Genomic DNA, 21192 nt, shown 5'->3' with positions numbered 1-21192 from the left:
AATACATTTGCTAATGTACTGTTAACAACTAAAAGAGATCTCGCCCACTTTGAGAAGCTGAAGGAAGTGGATACTAAATCCTATGAAATATAAACTTTTTCTAGATTTATCCTCTGTGAAATAACTTGGGCACAAACTGCAGGATTAATAGGGCATTTTCTTTTGAACAGCTCATTGGAGAGCAATGAAATCTGCCTTTAAACTGTTCTATGTGCTCATTTGTGTGTCTGTGTGTGTGCGTGGGTGGGGGTGTGTTGTGTGTATGCATGAATGTGTGTTTTTGGGTGTGTGTGTGTGTGTGTGTGTGTTAATGTTCGAGTTCGTCATCTCCCTCCTTTGGTAACAACGTAATTATGCAGAGCAAGTACAAATGTGCCAAGTCAAAGCTTAATGAATCCCACCTGTAACACATTTGCACATTCAGTCTCGTTCAGGATAACGCCTGGCTGCTGCCAAAGCAAACGCCAACGAATGGGGAAGTAAGTGTGTTTCAGACTAGGGCCCTGTTCAAATGCTCTTAAAATGCATCCTTCCTCCCCTCCTAGTTCCCTTAAAGTAATCACTGATCTATCGAGCATGATTGGACAGGTGAGAGAGCATGATAGATGAGAGCAGGTGTTGAGACCTCAGATCAGTGATGACCGAAGGAAGGGAGGGAAGAAGGATCCGTTTTTCAATTCTGTCTATGTGTGAATTTCACATAGACAAAAAAGCACGGAATAGAAAGAAGAATCTTCTGGAAGGTGAATATGTGCTTTGAGGTCATTCAGCATGCGGTGGAGATTTTGCTACATACATGTATGCAGGTGGAATGATTGTTCATTGCTTCATCTCACTCCTAACTGTATACGCAACAATATCTTACACGATTGGAGGACAATTCGTCTCCGGCTTTTCTAGGAGTTGAGTATATTATATACAGTATGTAATAATGGCAATGATTAGCTCTGAACCTGCCTGTGATATTTAACTGCTTTCATTTGAATTACTCCGATCAACCTGGAAGGTACAGTGACATAGTGTATAAACGTATGTAGCAGACACTTTTATCCAAAGTGACTTAGTCATTCGTGCCTTAATTTTTACGTGTGGTTGGCCCCAGGTATCGAACCCACATTCCCGGTGTTACAAGCACCATGCTCTACCAACTGAGACATACGGGACCACGTACAGGCCAAAAATACAGCCAGGGAAAGGTGATGTATCTGATACGGATACAGCTCTGATAGACAACCATGCTTCTGTAATAGTACTATCAAGCACCATATCTTTTGTAGCTGTGCATTTCCCATAATTCAGCATTTTTACTTCAATTGAAATCATATAAATCCTAAAAGAGCTGTATCACTTATGCCAGTCCCACTAGCATGTCTCTCCCCCAATCCCACTTCAGATGAGTTATTGCTCACTTGGGACTGGGACAGATAGCAGCATGGTCCCCACTGTTCCCAGTCTGGTGTCCCAGTAGTCTGTCAGGGGCAGGAAGGGGAGGCTAGATTGACTGGATGTCAGAGATCCTTAGCCATGCTCCTCCAGGCCTTTTTGCATTCAGTCATCATGAGCTCATAATTGTGTGACTAAACCAGTTGTTCTTTTAATTGAAGCCGTTGCATCCCCCATCCCCCTGTTCACCTCCCCTCCCCCACCCCACCACCCTCAAGTGTGACTCAGATGATGATTGAAAGATGTGTATGGGACTCTGACACTCTCACACATCTAATGTCCCTGATGAAATGTCTGATGATGGAGAAATTAGACGTGTAAAGACTACCGGCATGTTGCATCTTCCACCGTCAGCAGTATATTCACTGCTACTGTATAACAACTGCTTCTACCTGAAAAACAGGCATCTCTCAGTGTTGTGCCGTTTACTCTTACCCTTCAGAGTATCAGAGGACGCAGTAGGACATTATATGGGGCCTTGGCTGATGTGCTATAGTTATAATAGCTCATAATATGTATTGGTCGCTCGTAAACATAAATATCTGAATTTGAAACCGCATTCAGGGAAATGACCCTGTGAAATAGCAGAGGTAAAATTCCCTCTCCTGGATTTATGACTACCCTGGGCATGGCCAATACTTTTATTGTGCTATTACACCAGTTATTGTCAATTGTACACAAACGCCAGGAGAGCCAGCGAGTGCGCTTGAGGGTGTGTGTGAGTGTGTGTTTAGGGGGGAGGGGGACATTTTCATTTACCCCCCACCTCCACCCCACCCACCCAAGAATTGACAAATTCATCACTTCATGTCACAAATATCTGCCATAACAGCTTTAAAGAGGTCATTCCTTGTAAAGCCTGAAACACCTTTGAACAGCTCTATATGCAGAGTGGCACATTCAACATTAAATATTAAACATGAAATATTAACATATTAATTCATTCACAAGCACAGCGAACTTTACTATACCGGGAGGGCGGAGGAGCTGAGACTGAGCAGCATTATGTAGGGTGGAAAAAAACAGAGAAAAGTTTTCCCCAAAACTCACGAATGGAAAAAAATGTGCTCAGGCCAAGGTTTGTTTTCACCTGAAGCAGCCATTTATCTTGGCCAAAGCCCAACACTAAACCACTGTGTATATTTCTAGGGTCTCTATGGGTTTGTGTGTGCACCACAACCACTTAATGTGGCGGGGGGGACGGCAGATTTCAATCCTAATCTTGAAATTGTGAAACCGCACTATTTCCTTGCGCTCCAAATATCACAGTTCGTCTGTGTGCTTGGCATATCATTCTGCTGTTAAAGACCTCAACACGGGAGAAGTCCAAACATTTTGTACGGTGTAACTATATCTTTTTTTGCCATGGTTTACCTTTACAATGATATAACCAGTGGAAAATATATCATTTTTTAATCACTTTGACCATTTTTCAGATATAAGTAGTATATTTTCAAGTACAAATTTCTGGACTGATCATTTGTATTTCTATCTATTATGGATCCCCATTATCCAGCTAAAATTAAGGTAGTAATATACAGTACAATATAATGAAATGTATAAACATTAAAATACATTTTACAAAAGATTTCAAAATACATTAAGTGTGTGCCCTCAGGCCTCTATTCTACTACAACACACAATTCAGGTTTAAGTGTGTGTATAGCGTGTATATTATGTGTATTTGTATGCGTGTGTTTGTACCTGTGTGTCTCTTCACAGTCCTCGCTGTTCATTAAGGTTTATTTTTATACATTTAAAAGAAAATCGGATTTTACTGCTTGCGTGAGTTACTTGATGTCGAATAGAGTTCCATGTAGTCATGGCTCAATGTAGTACTGTGTGCCTACCATAGTCTGTTCTGGACTTGAGGACTGTGAAGAGACCTCTGGTGGCATGCTTGTGGGGTATGCATGGGTGTCCGAGTTGTGTGCCAGTAGTTTAAAGAGACACCTCGATAACACTTTTAATGCCCACTATCTATAGTATGTGAAGAACCTTTGATTGTGCATTCACTGGGGTTTCACAAATCTTTCACCCCTTTTGCTGCTATAACAGCCTCCACTCTTCTGGGAAGGCTTTCCACTAGATGTTGGAACATTGCTGCGGGTACTTCCTTCCATTCAGCCACAAGAGCATTAGTGAGGTCGGGCACTGATGTTGGGCGATTAGGCCTGGCTCGCAGTCGCCGTTCCAATTCATCCCAAAGGTGTTTGATGGGGTTGAGGTCAGGGCAGTCAAATTCTTCCACACCTATCTTGACAAACCATTTCTGTATGGATCTCGCTTTGTGCAAGGGGGCTTTGACATGCTGAAACAGGAAAGGCCCTTCCCCAAACTGTTGCCACAAAGTTGGATGCACAGAATCGTAGAATGTCATTGTATGCTGTAGCGTTAAGATTTCCCTTCACTGGAACTAAGGGGCCTAGCCCAAACCATGAAAAACAGCCCCAGATCATTATTCCTCCTCCACCTATCTATACAGTTGGCACTATGCATTGGGGCAGGTAGCATTCCTGGCATCCGCCAAACCCAGATGCGTCCATCGGACTGCCAGATGGTGAAGCGTGATTCATCACCCCAGAGAACGTGTTTCCACTGGTCCAGACTCCAATGGCGGCAAACTTTACACTACTCCAGCCGACACTTGGCATGGTGATCTTAGGCTTGTGTGCGGCTGCTCGGCTATGGAAACCCATTTCATGAACCTCCCGACGAACAGTTCTTGTGCTGACGTTGCTTCCAGAGGTAGTTTGGAACTCGGTAGTGAGTGTTGCAACCGAGGACAGACTATTTTTACACACACACAATATTTGTGTATGGAGATTGCATGGCTGTCAGCAATGGATGTGGCTGAAATGGCCAAATCCACTAATGGGGTGTCCACATTCTTTTGTAAGTACTGTATAGTGTATAAAGTTTTCAAACTATACATGTTAACTAGGCAGTACATCATTTTGGTTCAGTAGTTTTGAGCAGTTTTGAGCAGTTTGATTAAGTGATAGTTAATTTGGATTGTTAACAAATTTCAAGAAAGTCATAGGACAATTAAAGTGAATATTGCATTTAGAAAAGGAGATCCTTCTCCCAATTGAAAGAGTGATTTGGTGCAGTGAACTCAGTCAATTGAAAAGATGCTTAGAGTTTTTAAACTAGAGCCATTTTGATGATCTGTTTTGATTTTTTATGCTTGTGAGTTGTGATAATGTACCACATACTTGTCTAAATTTGCACTAAAGGGATTGAAAACATGAAGAGAGCCTCCAGAGCATTTAAGTTGTTCTGCATTATCCCTCTACACCATTCCGGGTTGACCTTGTGTGTGTATTTGTGAGTGTTTGTGTTTGTGTGTGTGCGTGCCTGCATGTGTGTGAACACTACCCATGCATAAGAGGTCTGATCCCCAGCATACATTTCACTCACAGATGGACAGAGACTGATAGAAAGAGAGCTAGTAGAGAGCTAGTAGATGTCCGAGCCCCCCGCAGAAACCCAATTAGCATATTCCAATATGCCTGTTTAAGCTAGAGATATGTTTTTTTTTTTGCATGGGCTGCGACTCAATTATCGCGTCCGCCGATGTCGGCTTTCCGAATCTGCGGTGGAAGGTGGCTGAGCTATGGCAAGCTCTGTTTGTCAGACCAGGAGGCATCCCGAGAATTGGTCCTCTCAAGAAAACATCTGTAGGGTCCGAAGGTAACCCGGTGGCTGGCCGAAAAATGAACGGAAGAGAATGGGGCATGTCCCTGTCAAAGGTATACAGATTTTCTGAGCTTTCTTATATCGCTCAGATGTATGAATCTGGTAGGCAATGCTTTTTATGGACTAGTAGTAATAAGGCTACATTTTTACCCACCTACAGGGGTCCTAAAATGCAAAATAAAATAAGAGAAATAACCCTTGGTATGATCATCTAAAAACAATTCCATTTTAGCTTAGTAGGAACCCAGCCCTGGGCGCATTCCTCCTCGCACCTCGTTATAATAACCCCTGTGTAGACTGGGATTACTGGGCATTTTTAGACAAGTTGTTACACAACAACAACAATAGAGAGAAGCTCCCTCAGGACCCCTTTCCACTCAATTAACCCCGAAAACAGCTTCCGGATTGCCTCCCTGATTGGTGACCTTTTACTGAGGACATAGGACCGTTAAGGACGTAGGACCTACTGTATTTATGTATAAGGTTGCAAACTGTTACTGTGAACATTCTACATTTACTGGTAAACTACCCGAATGTTGGGCATCTTTCAAGGATTGTATGCAATCTATCACGAAACATCTAGTGGCCGTTTTGGGTACTACCGATTATCACAGGTGTCTATAACTATCTCTGGCTCTCTCTCTGGCCGTATGATATGTAAAATATATGAAATAATTAAATACATTTTTTTTAAATAGAAAATGTCATTATCCTTAATATAAACCATCAACTTAGTGAATACAATTGGTGTTTAATATGAGGGTTTCGGCATGGGTAGCCTAGTGGTTAGACCGTTGGACTAGTAACCGGAAGGTTGCAAGTTAAAACCCCCGAGCTGACAAGGTACAAATCTGTCGTTCTGCCCCTGAACAGGCAGTTGACCCACTGCTCCTAGGCCGTCATTGAAAATAAGAATTTGTTCTTAACTGACTTGCCTAGTTAAATAAATAAAGGTTAAAAAAATGATATATCCTTTATATATTTGCTTGAAGATAATGCCATTGTTGATTAGATACTTGTTTCATTAAGTAGGCTAGTTTCTCTTGAACCATATGATCTATCTACTAGAAACTAATAGACACAGATCAATGTTTTTTATTCTATATATGGGTACATTTAAAAAAAGTTATTCAAGTATTAAAGTTACAATAGATTGCCATAGATCTTCTGTTAATTACCCAAATTACTAAGGATTCCGGTAACTTTGGTAAATTACCGCAAGCTATGCAGCCCTATTTATTTATCAAAGTTGGGGTCAATTCCATTCCAAATCAGTCAACTCAGAAAGTAAACTGAAATTCCCATTCCAATTTCCTCCTTGCTTTCCAATGAGGAAAATGTTGTTTACTTCCTGAATTGAAAATGAATTGAACCCAGCCCTAGCATATGCAGTATGTAGTAGTGTAGCCACCTCATGTCAATAAATAATTTTGTCTCACGATGAACGCCCATGGAACGCTTGTACGGTTGCCCACTGATAAACTGTAAGTCCAAGCAAGGTCCAAACCTTATCAGTGTCAGACTTATCTCCAATGCCTCAGACCCAGATTCACTTTAAGATAAAACTGATCTCTTTACCCCTATTGTAGATTCTACAATGGCATTTTAACAATAGCACACAAAGATCAGCACAATAGATCCATTTACATTGGCATTCATTACAAGCTTATTGTTTTTGTGTTACACTGTAACCTATTATACCTAACGTTTGATCATGGTTTTATTTAATACAAGGGTATCATTTTTGCAGACTGACTCTCCTACAATCTCTGAAGGATGGAACAGGGTGGGCGCCATAAAATGCCTCCCTAATTTGATGTGACCTGATTCTGAGAAATCACTTATTATGTCTGCGCAGAGTGCGGGCATGCTGTAGGCTAGATTCAGATAATGTATGTGTGAGCGGAGGTCTACTCCCGGAGCTGTTGTGAGAACGCTGGACAATCGTGACTCAATAAAGAGAGAGAGAGAGCAGAGAGGAGAGTAGGAAGAGTGGAATGCTCCATCCCAGTTAGGCCTATTCTACTCCAGAGTGTCTGAGAGCTCTTGAGTTGTCAGTTCACGTCACATAGAAACTTCACTCTGCTGATGTGAGGCTGGGCTATTTCCCCCTCTATTTCCCCCTCTATTTCCCTTTCTCTGTATTTCTCTCTATCTTTCGCTCTGTGTGCTTGTATGTCTCTCTCTCTCTCTCTCTCTCTCTTTCGCACTGCATTTTTCTGTCTCTCTTCTGTTTCTCTAGTAATTCCCCCCAGGCAGGTCCCAACTCATCTATCACCCTCTCTCTCTCTCTCTCTCTCTCTCTCTCTCTCTCTCTCTCTCTCACCCTCTTTCTCTCTCTCTCTCTCTCACCCTCTCTCTCTCTCGCTCTCTCTCTCCCTCTCTCTTTCCCTCTCCCTCTCCCTCTCTTTCTCTCTCTCTCTCTCACCCTCTCTCTCTCTCCCTCTCTCTTTCCCTCTCCCTCTCTCTCTCTCTCTCTCTCTCTCTCTCTCTCTCTCTCACCCTCTCTCTCTCTCTCTCTCTCACCCGCTCTCTGTCTCGGTCTCTCTGTCTCTGTCTCTCTCTCTCTGATTGTATGTCTTTCTCTCTCTTTCTTTCTCTCTGTCTCTCTCTCTCTGTTTCTCTCTCTGTCTCTCTCTCTTTCTCTGCCTTTCCTTCTCCCAGCCCTCCCTCCCTGCTCCCCGGCTCACCATTGTTGTGTTGGAACTACCAGCGTTTTGACAGCTGTGCTTGGATCGCTGTGACGGCAGTCTGGAGGGAAGGGTGTGTATGTCTGCCTGAGTGAGTGTGTGTGAGGCAGGTTAGCGTTTTTCCTCGTTAATCTTGTTCTGGAGGCAGCTCTGAAGTGTGGTCACTCTACCGAGTTGTTCCAAACGTCACATTTCAAAGTGTCAACTCTGAATTTTTAAGGTTAGGCATTAAGTTCCGAATGGTTAAGGTAAGGGTTAAAGTTTAGGATAGGCTTGAATAAAATATTTAAAACAACTTTCTATTGCTGGATTCAAACTTGCAACCTTCGGAATCAGAGGTAGTTGCTCACGCCAATCTGCCATCCCGGTCCGCAACGCCATAGCAAAACCAAAACCTGCTTGAAGGTAACAGCACTCACTGTTGCCCCTAGTGGCCAGTTTCCAAGTCCTATCCCAACGTCCTCAGACGTGGATCAACGTTTGATACTGACTTGTGTCACGGGTGACCTGACTGGGTCACTAGCTGGCACAGCCACAAAGTCATAAAATCTGATTTTAAACCAAACCCTAATCTTAAACCTAACCTTAACCACACTGCTAACCTTAAATGGCCACCCAGACTATTTACACTGACACCCGCACTTTGTTTTGTACACTGCTGCTACTCGCTGTTTATTATCTATGCATAGTCACTTTACCCCTAACTACGTGTACAAATTACAATATAGCCTCATTATTGTTATTTTATTGTGTAACTTTTTATTAAATGTTTTACTTTATTTAGTCAATATTTTCTTAACTCTATTTATTGAACTGCATTGTTGTTTAAGGGCTTGTTAGTAAGCATTTCACAGTAAGGTCTAACCTGTTGTATTCAGCACATGTGACAAATACATTTTGAACTGCCCATTGATGTTCAACCATTCCCTTACCTGAGCAGCTCGGTGTAATCTGACATTGACCCACAGGTGGGAATGGGATTCTCATTTAGCTCTTGACCCTGCTGCTCTTGAAACTGCTGCTCAAATAAAGTATCTCTTAGACTGGCAATACATCTTAGAAGGTGCTGGGTGTTATATGGCCCGAGTGTAACATGGTGATGTAGAACACCATGGTTGCTGATAGCAGCACAGATTGTGACATTGCCACCTCGTTGACCAGGGACTTCAACAATGGCCCGCTGTCCAATCGTGTTTCGGCCTCTCCTTCTCCTCTTTGTTAGATTGAAGCCTGCTTCACCGACAAAGATGAACTCATGGTGTCTGTCCAAGGATTCCGAGTCAAATATTGTCTGTGTAGAAATACAATGTACTGTATGTAGGATTTTGTAAGTCGTACAGAGACAGTGCTATACTGTAGAGTACAATTAGGCTTCTGATTCACATACATTGTATGTACTGAAGAGTAATGTCATTCACATAGTATGTGTTAGTACTGTAGACAACCTGGATTACAGTAAATGTTTCTGAATGTACACTTACTTGCACATACTGAGCTCGCAGTTCTTTCACCCATGGTAAGTTGCGCTCAAAAGGTACTCTGTATACTTTTTTCATTCGCATCCTGTTACGATGGAGGACACGGTCAATTTTGGAAATGCTCACACCGTCGATTCCCTAGAAGTGTGTGTTGTCTTGTATCACTCGTTCCTGGATTTCTCTGAGTCGTATTACATTATCTTGAAGGACCCAGCCAACTATAACGGCCTCTTGCTCCTGAGTGAATTTAGCTGTACTTCCACCTGCATGTGGCAGCCTTGCAATTCTACAAAAAGTAGTTGTGCAGTTACAAAACATATTCATGCAGTACAATACATACAGTGATTAACTTTACAAATGTCTATTGAAACAGCAACATATAGTGTAGTACAGTACATTTGCAATTACAAAAATACAGTAGTATACTGTACCTGTTCTCTTCTCTGAATGTCCTTATTATGGTGGACACAGAAAATCGGCTCAAATTGGGTTGCACTCTAAGTCCTGCTTCCCTCATTGTCAGTCTATGGACAAGAACATGGTCTTTAACCATTGCTCGAATTTCATCAGATATTTCCACTATTTGTCTTCCTCTTCATCCTCCTCTTCCTCTTTCTTTGCCCTCCTCCTCCTCTTCCTCCTCGTCGCCCACCTCGCATACGCACACGTCCTCGTCCTCTCACATTGTTTCTTCTATCCATTCTCAGACTTTCTCCTTCCCACCTTCAACAACCTGTTTGCTCTCTGAACTGGCTTATGTTGGTTGTGTCGCATCATTTAAAACAGGTTAAATCAATTTTGAGTGGTTGTGTTCAATCAATGACATGTATTCTCTATTTGTATTTGATTGTTGCCACTTGTGTTTACCAGTATGGATGACATGTGCATTAGAGTGCAGAATGTGTTTTGAGAATGAGAATGTATTTAGAGTTTTGCTGAAAAGTCTAAGTGAGATCTGCAAATTGTGTTTTACCATGTGAAATGGTTTAAGGTATTGACAACAGACTGCATAATTAGCTAAATGAGTCCAGGCAACTGAGAACTTTGCTCAGCCAATGGGTTTTAGTGTTTTAGCAATTGAGAAAAACTGTAAGACCAAAAAACAAACTTTTGTTTTCATGCATTTTTACAATATGGCCAATTTAGACTTTGCAGCTGGCCCATCTAGCGGAAATCACTTAGTTCTGCCTCCAGGACAAGACTCATCCCAATAAATGGCAACCTGCATGTGTGAGTGACTTTTGAGGCTTTATTATGGATGTGAAGGCTTCTTCGGTCTACAATAACTGGGTATGCAAATGCGTGTCTGCGTGTCTCTGATCTCTTCGTCTCTGTTTCTGTGGCTTTGTGTGAGCATGTTTCGTCTTATGCAGGACGTGTATTGTATCTCGGGTTAGGCTGTTACAGGACAGCTCAGTACAGTAATACATTTTGCCCCGATTTATATTGCTGAGATGCAATCTGTCTGGGCATGGGAATAAAGCATCAGGAATGTGTGGTAGGTGCTAGGCAGCTAGTGGCTTAGCCCTGCTGGGTCATGGGGAGCACGGCCAGGCCAGCCACATGAGGCTCAGCTGATTCAGCCAGACACTCAACTCCGCACACACATGGGGACAAACGCTCACCCAGGGCTGCTGGGATGTGACAGGTAGAGGGCTTGGAGGAGGACCATCACAACAACAAACATGATGATAACGGATTGCGTTTACACGACTCCACACTGGGCGTCATATAAACACATCAATTCAATGAAATTACATTGAACCAACGTGGAATAGATGTTTAATTGACGTCTGTGGCCAGTAGGGATCTTCAAGGTGATCAGAGGGTTTTTACACAATGCAAATGCAACTCATCCACTACCTGACAATGATGCTGCCGGATGACAATGATGCTGCCGGATGACAATGATGCTGCCGGATGACAATGATGCTGATGGATGACAATGATGCTGATGGATGACAAAGATGCTGACGGATGACAATGATTCTAGAGATTATAATGATAATAGATAGTGTAAATCAGTATACCTAATCGTGGGTAAGAAGGCCTGTTGTGCATAACCATTATCACCTATCATCTCTCTTTCTCTCTCCCTCTTTCTCTCTCTCTCTCTCTCTCACTCTTACTCTCTCTCTCTCACTCTTACTCTCTCTCTCTCTCTCTCTCTCTCTCTCTCTCTTACTCTCTCTCTCGAAGAGATGATGAGTATTTCTTACCGTATCTCCGACTCAACACCGTCACTGTCAACAACATCAGCCGCCTCCAGGCTGTGTTACGGTAATGCTACGGCACGTGTCGAGATATCTGGCTTATTGCACCGTGTCCCGTCAATGGCGTCACAGCCGGGCCGTAAAACACACGCACCTCCTAGAGGCCAGAGACTTTTTTATTGCAGGTGCTTTTCCTCCAGTTTAGACACTAAACACTGGAATCTTATCAGCTGATTAGCGGTGCTCAGGAATATATGCTAATGATTAAAGACAGGAGTGACATAACCACAGTGTTGGCGTGAATTCCAGTCAAGATGCTAAATTAATACAATATCACAGAGTTGTTGTTAGAAATCCTTAAAACCACGTTGACCTATGTCGACCTGGTGTTTGAAAGCGAGAGTAAACAAGGCCATAACTGCAGTCCAACCAAGTGTTGTTGTTTGGATCTTCCCCTGTTGTTTCTAGGACAGACATAACATATGGTAGTAGGAACCAGGAAGCATTTTTTCTTTCCCAAGCTTGTCTAAGAACCTCATAAAAAGCACAGGACATCCTGCGGTCGTTTAATGACACGGCACACATTGTAATCAAATGAGTCAAATAAACACTCCTAGTCATGCCATCCAATAAACTGTGTCTACCTAAGAATCACATTGTTTTGGATCTGATGAATGATTGTAGCATGTAGAGGGATGCTGCTCTGGGTTGAAGGACACACACACACACACACACACACACATTCGCAGCAAAACCAATATGCGACATATATTGGATAAAAGAGATATTTTGACACTAGTCATGATATTTAAAAAATTGCAAGAAGACAGCTAAAGTAGACAGCTAACCACAGCAGTCGTACAGTAAAGCATTTTGGTTTATTCTTGAAACTTTCATATCTGATTTAGGGGCACTCATTTATTCTATGTATTCTCAACAAGCGGGCAGAAAGGGAAAGCTAGTTAATAGCTGTGTTTAACCAGGAGAGTCTCGTGGGTTATCTGTTATGCATCGCCATCGTCTGGTTGAAATGGGTAGTTGCTACTTTGGTGTCAGTTCTAAGCATTTGTTTTTCAGTGGCTTATAATTGGTATTGAGACATAATGTACGAAGACGTTAATGTGTGTTTCTTGGAATCAAACAAATAGTTGTACGCCAAATACAGCAAAACACCAAATTGGCTTAAAAGCCGTGTGAGTTCCACAGTAGAGCTCAAATTAGCATAAACAGATGTCTCACAAATCTTAATAATGTGCCTGAAAAACATTTCCCTGAAAAGGTCAACATGTTGACATTGTTCTCTGATAATTATAACGTCTGTTTTTCATTAAGCATTGTTTACAGAAATGGTCCCATTCATAATTGATTTAAATGTTATGTTGCTTTCTTGAGGATATGGCAATAAAATAGTCCATAAAAATGCCATAGTTTCAGCTGGGTAATATAAGCTGTTAAAACATCGACTTCAACAATGCGACTTGCATGCATGAGAACAATACAGTCAGAAAGATCCAAATCCTACACTGTATTACTGAGTAGTAAAGTAAATACCACTCCATTAATCTTTGAATTGATACACTGTATCCTATGTGATGAACATTGCCTATGATGTATATGGTGCTGCATCTCTTCTGGTTCCATACCAGTAATCACTTTAATTGTTGCTATAGATATACCCCCCCTCTCTCTCTCTCTCTGTCCCTCTCTTTCTGTCCCTCTCTCTCTGTCCCTCTCTCTCTGTCCCTCTCTCTCACTCCCTCTGCTCTGTCAGACCCTCCTGTGATTTAAGGAACCACATAAAGCCTCCTGGCTACTGTTATGACCCAGATTACACCGCTGCACTCACACTCACATGCTTTGGCTGCCTCTGTTGTCTGGGAGCACATGGCAGGCCATGGTGTTTGCCTGCTCCAGCTGAGAGGAGATAACCCGCTGGGGGTTTTCCCATGATGATAACTAGACTGTTGCGGGCAGTGGAGGCAGTGGATCAGGGCCTAAACTACTGCTCCCACCCCTCCTTCATTCCCTTTCACCTCCTCAAGTCACGATCCGGGGGGAGACAGAAAAAGTGAGAGAGAGAAAGACAGAGAAATAGGGTTCCACTGATAGTGGCTGTTTGCATAGCCACTGCCACTTCCTTTGATCACGTCGCTGTGGGGAGCGGTGGGGGGGTCGTGTGTCGCTGCCAAAGGTCAGCAATATATTACACTCCTAAAAGTGATTACTGAAATTCTTAAGTGAAGCCATTCTGCTGCCAGGGCATGCTGTAATCCCCCGTGGCGTTGTCTGGGATGCACGAGGGCCTCCAAGGATCCCTGCGACCGGGCCGGCCTGCTGCAGCCTCTCTCTGGTGGTTTTTTTCAGCACAGAGCGAGAGCAAGAGCCCCAACATGGAAACATGAGGTATCCAGTTGCAATATCAGCGAGTCAGAGAGGTAGTGTCAGGAAATAGAAAACGCACACACTTCAAAGGGCAGAGCCGCAGCAAATGAAGCTGGAGCATTGGACATGACAGTAAGTGCCCTTTACATCAGAAACAGGGTAAACAATGTCTGGTTTATGTTTCTCTCCCTAGCTCTGTTTTGTTGCACGGAGACCCCCCAGCTTTTCCGCCTACACACTGCTATGCTGTAGGTAGTGTACTAAAATGGGTGAATGAAATGTTTTAGACTGAGCAAATCATTGATAATTGCGTCAATTGAGTTGTAATGGGAATATACTGCAGCTAAACATTGCAATTTGCCACCCGTGTGTATTGTACTAAAGCAATGGAAAATCTGACTCTTGAAAGTAATCATTTGAGGACGGTGCATGTCTCTGTAATGTACAGTTATAGGCTGCAATACAAGTTCTCCCAATCCATTAGGTGTAGCAAGTAAAGCAACCTCACACAGGTTTTAACAATGAATGACCAATTTAGGCCTAGTCCATTAGAATCACTTATAAAAAAAAGAGGGAAGTGATGCCTACGCTGCCTACTCATTTATTTGTGTGTGTGCGTGTTTATGTTTATGAGTGCGCACCCGGACACGCGAGTGTGTGTTTGTGTGCGTGCGTGTGGTGTGTGTGTGTGTGTGTGTGTGTGTCCGTGTTTATGTTTATGAGTGCGCACCCGGACACGCGAGTGTGTGTTTGTGTGCGCGCGTGTGTGTGTGTGTGTGTCCGTGTTTATGTTTATGAGTCCGGACCCGTGTGTGTGTGCGTACGTGTGCATGCGTGTTGTTGTATGTTTGCATTCATGGGTGCGTGCGTGTGTGCCTGCATGCGTGTGCCCACATGGGTACAAGCGCATGAGGACACCTACCGAAAGAGCTGAGACGAAGCCAACATGAGCTAAACAAGAATTATGTGGTCATGCTCTATGGAACTTAATACACATTTGCTGATCATTACCTAAGATTGCTTTGTGTTAACTTTGGCAGACCTGGCTTTGGCTTTTACCATTGAAAGGGATGATGTATTTCCTCTTATTTAGTATTTGCATTGGGCTACTGAGTGGGAAGAGAAAGCGAGAGGAGGTATGCCTGTGACTGGACATGGCCGTGCCAGGAATAACAGAGCGGACCTCGCTCCTTAGCCTCATTAGCGTGTGGAAAACGGGTCCCAGAAGACACAACAGGGTGTAAATACGGTTAAAAAGCCCTTCAGACTGGAGTTAACCCCATGCCAAGTTCTCCCTCTTTCCTTAGAGCCAGAATGAAAATGGCATTGAGCACGAGCGTTGGGCTCGAAAGAAGTTGTAACCCATGTTGCAAGGTCTCATAAATTTAAGAGAAGGAATTCAAAGAGAATTTCATTGAGCATAGCATTCACACATGCTGATACTATAGAAAGTCAACACCATATAGGATCATGGGAGTTTGCGACTGTTCGTGACCTTTTGATTAGGGGGGATGTCTACATTAGACTATTTCTTTTCTGTGCTTACGATGCTTATGCAATACTAGTAAGCCTACCTTCCATTGAAAAAAATAACATGTTCACCACCCAAAGGGCATCCAGCCAACTTGACACAACTGTGGGAATCATTGGAGTCAACATGGACCAGCATCCCCATATTCAATATTAGGAAGGTGTTCCTAATGTTTGGTGTACTCAGAGTAGATAATATATTCTAAATCTATATTATAATCATTTTAACACACATACACTGAATTGTTTTACCATTTATGTAATCCGATTCAACAAATGTAATTACAAAACTCCAGTGTGGAAAGCTATACATTCTAAATCTACATAACTTCTATGATGGAGTATTGACATTACAGTTGTTAACTCAGATCACATAAATGCTAAAACAATGAAGTGCATGCGTTGTTAAAATGATTATAATACATATTTTGGATTGACCAGCATACCTTCCTATTCCGTCATCCATGTTAAAATGATTATAATACATATTTTGGATTGACCAGCATACCTTCCTATTCCGTCATCCATGTTAAAATTATTATTTCATTTCACAGTTCTCTTATGTGCTTTGCCTTGCTGTCATGTGTGGATTATTTTATAATGTTACTGTACCTCAGTTCTGTTTGTACTGTAAGAAATGTGTTTATGGCAATTACTTGTTGCCAAGTTAGACAAAAGACTACATTGCCCATAAGGGACTCAATATACAGGACCACACTTTTGGTTAACTATTGACTCAGCTGCTTTCATGCTGAAATGATATGATTTCAAATACTGAAGAAAAATACACACACACACACACACACACACACACACACACACACACACACACACACACACACACACACACACACACACACACACACACACACACACACACACACACACACACACACACACACACACACACACACACACACACAATTGTCCTTTCTCTTTTTTTCTTTCTCTGCACAGCCACTGCTTGATATCTCCATCAGTGCAGATGACGTCATCTCAGCCTTGTGGTGCTCTTTGCTTTATGATTGGTCTCTCAGAGGCCGCTGACACGCCACACAGGATTCCACCAATTAGTATGCAGGACCTCTGAGTGGACGAATGGGCTCCATCTGGTGTTGTTTACCTTTGTCTTTTACAGTTCAAGCTTTATGATCTAGCCTATGTCCTTCTTTCATTTGAGAAGCCATTCAGATCTTTTCATCTGGTTACTGTTCAGTATCTCGGCCTCTTCAACAGCACTGTGTGGGTCCAGAGTCGAGAATGGAGTGAGAAAGTAAATAGAATCTGGATGATAGTAAATGTGTCACTCACCAGTAATTCTATAGGCAGCGCAGGGCCAGTTAGCGTGTTGAACCCTTTATATATTGGGGGCCCAGCGAGATTGCCCTGACGATAACATGGGGATTGATGTTGGCCATTAAAAGACCCAGCTAGAGTTCTGAGCTCGGGCCTGGGGGGGGTTACAGGCAGGCAGCCTCCCTCCCTGGGCCAGCAGCACTGTATATCAGCATGTTGTCACATGGGCTGATGTCACGGCAGGTCCTTCGGCTAAGAAAACACTCTTCAGTAGGTGACCAGTGCAAAGGCTCACTCACTACCTGGTAATGTGCTACTCATGCCGAGCAGTGCCCTGCACGGGTTCACAGCCATTCAAAATGTAATCTATAGCCTATTTGCTATTCCTGGTCTGTAACAAGAGTGGTTTAAACAAAACAAAGTGATCTGAGTCATCTTGTGGAATTGACTAAACTATAAAACAGATCAGAGCCTTACAAGCTAATCTGTGAAAATGTATTTTACAGATGTGATATGAAGTTTATACAGTTGTGTCCAGAATGAGAAAGGCTTACATGGATTGTCTATTGTATTTAAAGTAACAGCCGGGACATTGTAGAGGGGCCGTGGCCAACTTTTTACAGATTTCCTTTATCCATCACACCATGGTATAACTTTTGTTTCTGAACTTGTCAACCCAAGGAGTCTCTCACATGAACACTTGCTCATTTCACACACTACACTCACAGGACCTTGGAATAATCTGAAAACCCTATCTGAAAAAAGCTATTTGTCCCTTGGTGCATCCACATGAGTTATATCTCTCCCTGTGAACACTCGTGTTTATCTTTTCGTAATCTCCCCCTCTCCATCCCAATAGCTCCCCCGTCAGGACCACTCTGTTACTCTAGGAAGTAAAGCAGCAGTAGGGTCGTCATTATGGGAACATGTATGTTTGTTTATAAGCACAGGGGATGTAATTTAGTCAAAGGACACCTTAAGTTTCAATGCACCACTGTAGTGTGTTTCAGATTACCAAGGTACATTTCCCATACAGCTCCATATCTTGAGTTTAAGTACATAATTTGATTCTTTATTGTGCATATTATTTTACAGTACCTCTAGTATGAGATTAACTATTGGCCAGATACTCAATTGAGTATCTGAGTATTAACTGAGTTAAATCTACAAAGTTAATCTACACAGACCGACTGTAACACAGTCTAAAAGATTGAGTGTCATTGCAAGCCTTCTTTCAAAAACAAAACATTGCATTGAACTTCGTACAAAACCCAGAACCAGCTTTATTGCCAACTCCTCTCAAAAGCATTTCTCTAATGACAAACCAACTCAAAATGAGAAGACAATCCACAGATTAAAAACAGCATAGAATGTTATGTATTCCAATACAACGTACAGTTATTGACACATGTTGACTCGTTTGCATCATGTAAAGAACTGCCGGCGGTGAAAAACAGACATCTTTCATTCTTAAAATCGGACATTGAACAAACTAATTGAATAAGTCTAAATCATGATGGATGATTGCATCAAATAGCTAGTAATAACAGCACGATGGCAAAAAGAAAACAAGCTCGAAAAACTCTGATAGCAAAAGGGTTTAAAAAAAAAGGTCACGTTGGTTCCATTATGTGGCATGCTGAGCCAGGAAGGCTCTTATCCTCTGCAGCAGCTCCTTCTTCACACTATCAGGCACCAGAACTGAGGAGGAAATAAAGATACAGTATTCGGTTCGGGTTTTGATAGTTGTGTCAAAGTTCAACTTTTTTGAAAGTTATTGAACAGAGGGATGAGAAAAAAGGTACTGTATAAACAACAAAAAGGCCTAAATACCTCTTCCTTTAGGGGTGATTTCTACCACAAGGTCCTCGACGGTCACATGCTCCAAGCCCTTTTCTTTGATGACATCTGCAAACAGTTACTTGATGAGTGGCATGATGGTTACAGTTTTTTTTTTACCGTGTCAGTGGCGTCATACTCAAAGGAGGCACATGCCCCCTCAGATTTGCCCTGGTTAAAAATAATAAAACAATTATTTTGTTTAAAATGTTGTTGTTCTCTGTCATACTACTAGCCACCTAGCAATTTATGAAGTTGGCTTTCGCTAGCCCAGATATATTCTCAATCTCATAACTAGCTGCCAAGAGCCATTTCAGGCTATAAATGAAGTTAGAGTAGCTAGTGTGTCTAACTATTTTAAACAGCATGCCTGCTGGCAAGGTCGGTAGACTTTAGAAAAGCAAGCAATTACAAAATGAACTGAATGAGACTCACATTCCTTTCAATCTTTTACCCAGAATTTTAAGCAGAGATGCATATTCAGTTTATAAATTTTTAAAAAAAGAGCAGACAGGACAATACAGACAGATCAAGAGATTTGATGTGCAGAAAAATATCAATATCATTTTTACATAGAATTACGCATAATGATTGCTGGGGGGAAAAAATTGTGTTTCATGTGTTTGAAAAAATGCTAAATTCTCCTTTGCAAAACTCTTACCTTTACAATGAGCTTTCAGCTGATCCCTCCATCCGCATTCAGTGAGTTTAGCTCTGAGCAACTCCTTCAATCTGTGGTTCAACCAAAACAAGCAAGAACAGTAGTGACCATAGAGTTGATCGGTCTTCTAATAACGATTAAATAGACATTTGTGAAATGTTCTTACCGCTCTCGTTCACCCATCTCAGTTAATTTCTGATTAATTGTTGCTCTCATCTTGGAATCTTTGCTCATATTCTTTTAGCTGCAAAGGTGAGATTCAGAATGAGTTTATGTTGTGGTGTTAGCTAGCTAGCTTTCATTAGTCAACTGCTGAGGCAGGGATCAGTTTAATAGTTAACGTTAGCTAGCTACTGTAACAGTCTACAAACAAGGTGGACAGCTGTCTATCATGAAAAATGTTAAGATTTGGGTTGTAGATAACATTAAATCACTCCTCTTTAGAACAAACTACGAGCAGCATAAACCATTGCTAGGCTTTACTTGCTAGCTATATGCTAACCGTTGACAAGCTAACGTAATTCTGACATTAGCCAGGCAAACAAGCTCGTTCACTATCTGATAGTTGGCGATAACAAGCTACATCGCTATCAAGGACGTAAAAATCTCACACTTGCCCAAAACGTTCGATGAAACGTGCATGCTGTTGCACACAGTGCCAATAAAATTATAACTGGCGAGCTAGTTAGCCTCAGCTAATTGTTGTGTCCCACAATGAATAAGAACCCCCAGGAAACCGTTGATACCAGAAAAGGTTCCTAACTTGTAATGAAGTACTATCGTTATGCCACTAGGTGGTAGCGTTGAATAAGAACTCGGATTATAACATAGACTCAACTCTTACAGAGTGATAACGTTACATAGATGAGATCAGTGGAGTTTTATGTTCTTACAATGCCTCTTATTGTACATGTGACCATGAAGTGCTGTTTTTGGCAAGTATTAGATGGTTGCTCAATCCTAATAATATTCGGTAAGAAGAATAACCCTGAGTCTAGGTTAAGATTATTTTATGAAATCCTGAAACTCCATAGTTGAATGCACTGATCGTCAGTTTGGATACTGCAATTTTTTTAGCTGTCTAAAAATCAACTTCCATCAATTTGTAGTACGGTCAAAGATACTGTATTTCAGTTTCCAATCTCTGGTGTTGCACCACTTTTAACATGGTGTTGGAAATATTACTTTATTTTGTGACATTTTTATCCTAACAATGTCTATTCCCTGCCTGGAAAATCTTCATAATTGTATGGAAAACAATTAGCTCAAGAAATCAAATATTGGAACAACATAAAACTTGTGACCTTGTCAAGAAGTTCTGACCTTATGGTTAATGTATTGATTTTTTATTTTTTTTATTTTACCTTTATTTTACCAGGCAAGTCAGTTAAGAACAAATTCTTATTTTCAATGACGGCCTAGGAACAGTGGGTTAACTGCCTGTTCAGGGGCAGAACGACAGATTTGTACCTTGTCAGCTCAGGGGTTTTGAACTTGCAACCTTCCGGTTACTAGTCCAATGCTCCAACCACTAGGCTACACTGGGTCAGGGTTCAAACCCTGGTTGGGGCTACCCCTTGAATTTGCGACTTATGACAACATGTTTACACAGGCAGTCCAATTCTGATCTTTTGACCAATTATGGTCAAAAGATAGGATGTGAACGGTCAAAAGACCAATAATTGGGTAAAATATCAGAATTGGACTGCCTGTGTAAATGCAGCCCATGTGTTTGAAACTCTTTTTCAAATGAGTCAAAGGAGAGAAGGATAGGATAACATTGTTTTGCAAACAAGTTGAAGTAACAGAGTATGTGACTAGAAAACAAAGTTAACCAGGCTGAATATGCTGCAGTTTTGAAATGGTATCCTAGGGTTGGTTTAAAGGAGGATCAAACATGATAGTGGATTTTCTAAGACACTTGGCACCGTCTCCTAATTCCTTAATGGGGTACTCCT

General features: G+C 41.8%; 1 protein-coding gene across 2 annotated transcripts; it reads right to left on the bottom strand.

The window, feature by feature from the left end:
* Positions 1 to 17987: 17987 nt before the first annotated feature.
* Positions 17988 to 19962, bottom strand: LOC115115068 (transcription and mRNA export factor ENY2-2). Of its 2 annotated transcripts, none has more exons than XM_029643548.2 (5): positions 19846 to 19962; positions 19401 to 19478; positions 19235 to 19305; positions 18568 to 18642; positions 17988 to 18435 (listed from the first exon to the last, which is right to left on the bottom strand). In XM_029643548.2, the coding sequence occupies exons 2-5, from the start codon at positions 19466 to 19468 to the stop codon at positions 18362 to 18364; spliced, it is 288 nt and encodes a 95-aa protein (XP_029499408.1). In that variant the 5' UTR covers positions 19469 to 19478; positions 19846 to 19962; the 3' UTR covers positions 17988 to 18361. The 2 variants fall into 2 exon arrangements, with proteins under 2 accessions (XP_029499408.1, XP_029499399.1); XM_029643539.2 differs by having other exon boundaries at positions 19852 to 19960.
* Between the last annotated feature and the right edge of the window lie 1230 nt (positions 19963 to 21192).

This window comes from Oncorhynchus nerka, linkage group LG3 (assembly GCF_034236695.1).
Source record: "Oncorhynchus nerka isolate Pitt River linkage group LG3, Oner_Uvic_2.0, whole genome shotgun sequence".
NCBI lineage: Eukaryota > Metazoa > Chordata > Actinopteri > Salmoniformes > Salmonidae > Oncorhynchus > Oncorhynchus nerka.
The sequence above is the reverse complement of the archived record's forward strand: the minus strand, read 5'-3'. Positions and strand labels throughout refer to the sequence as shown.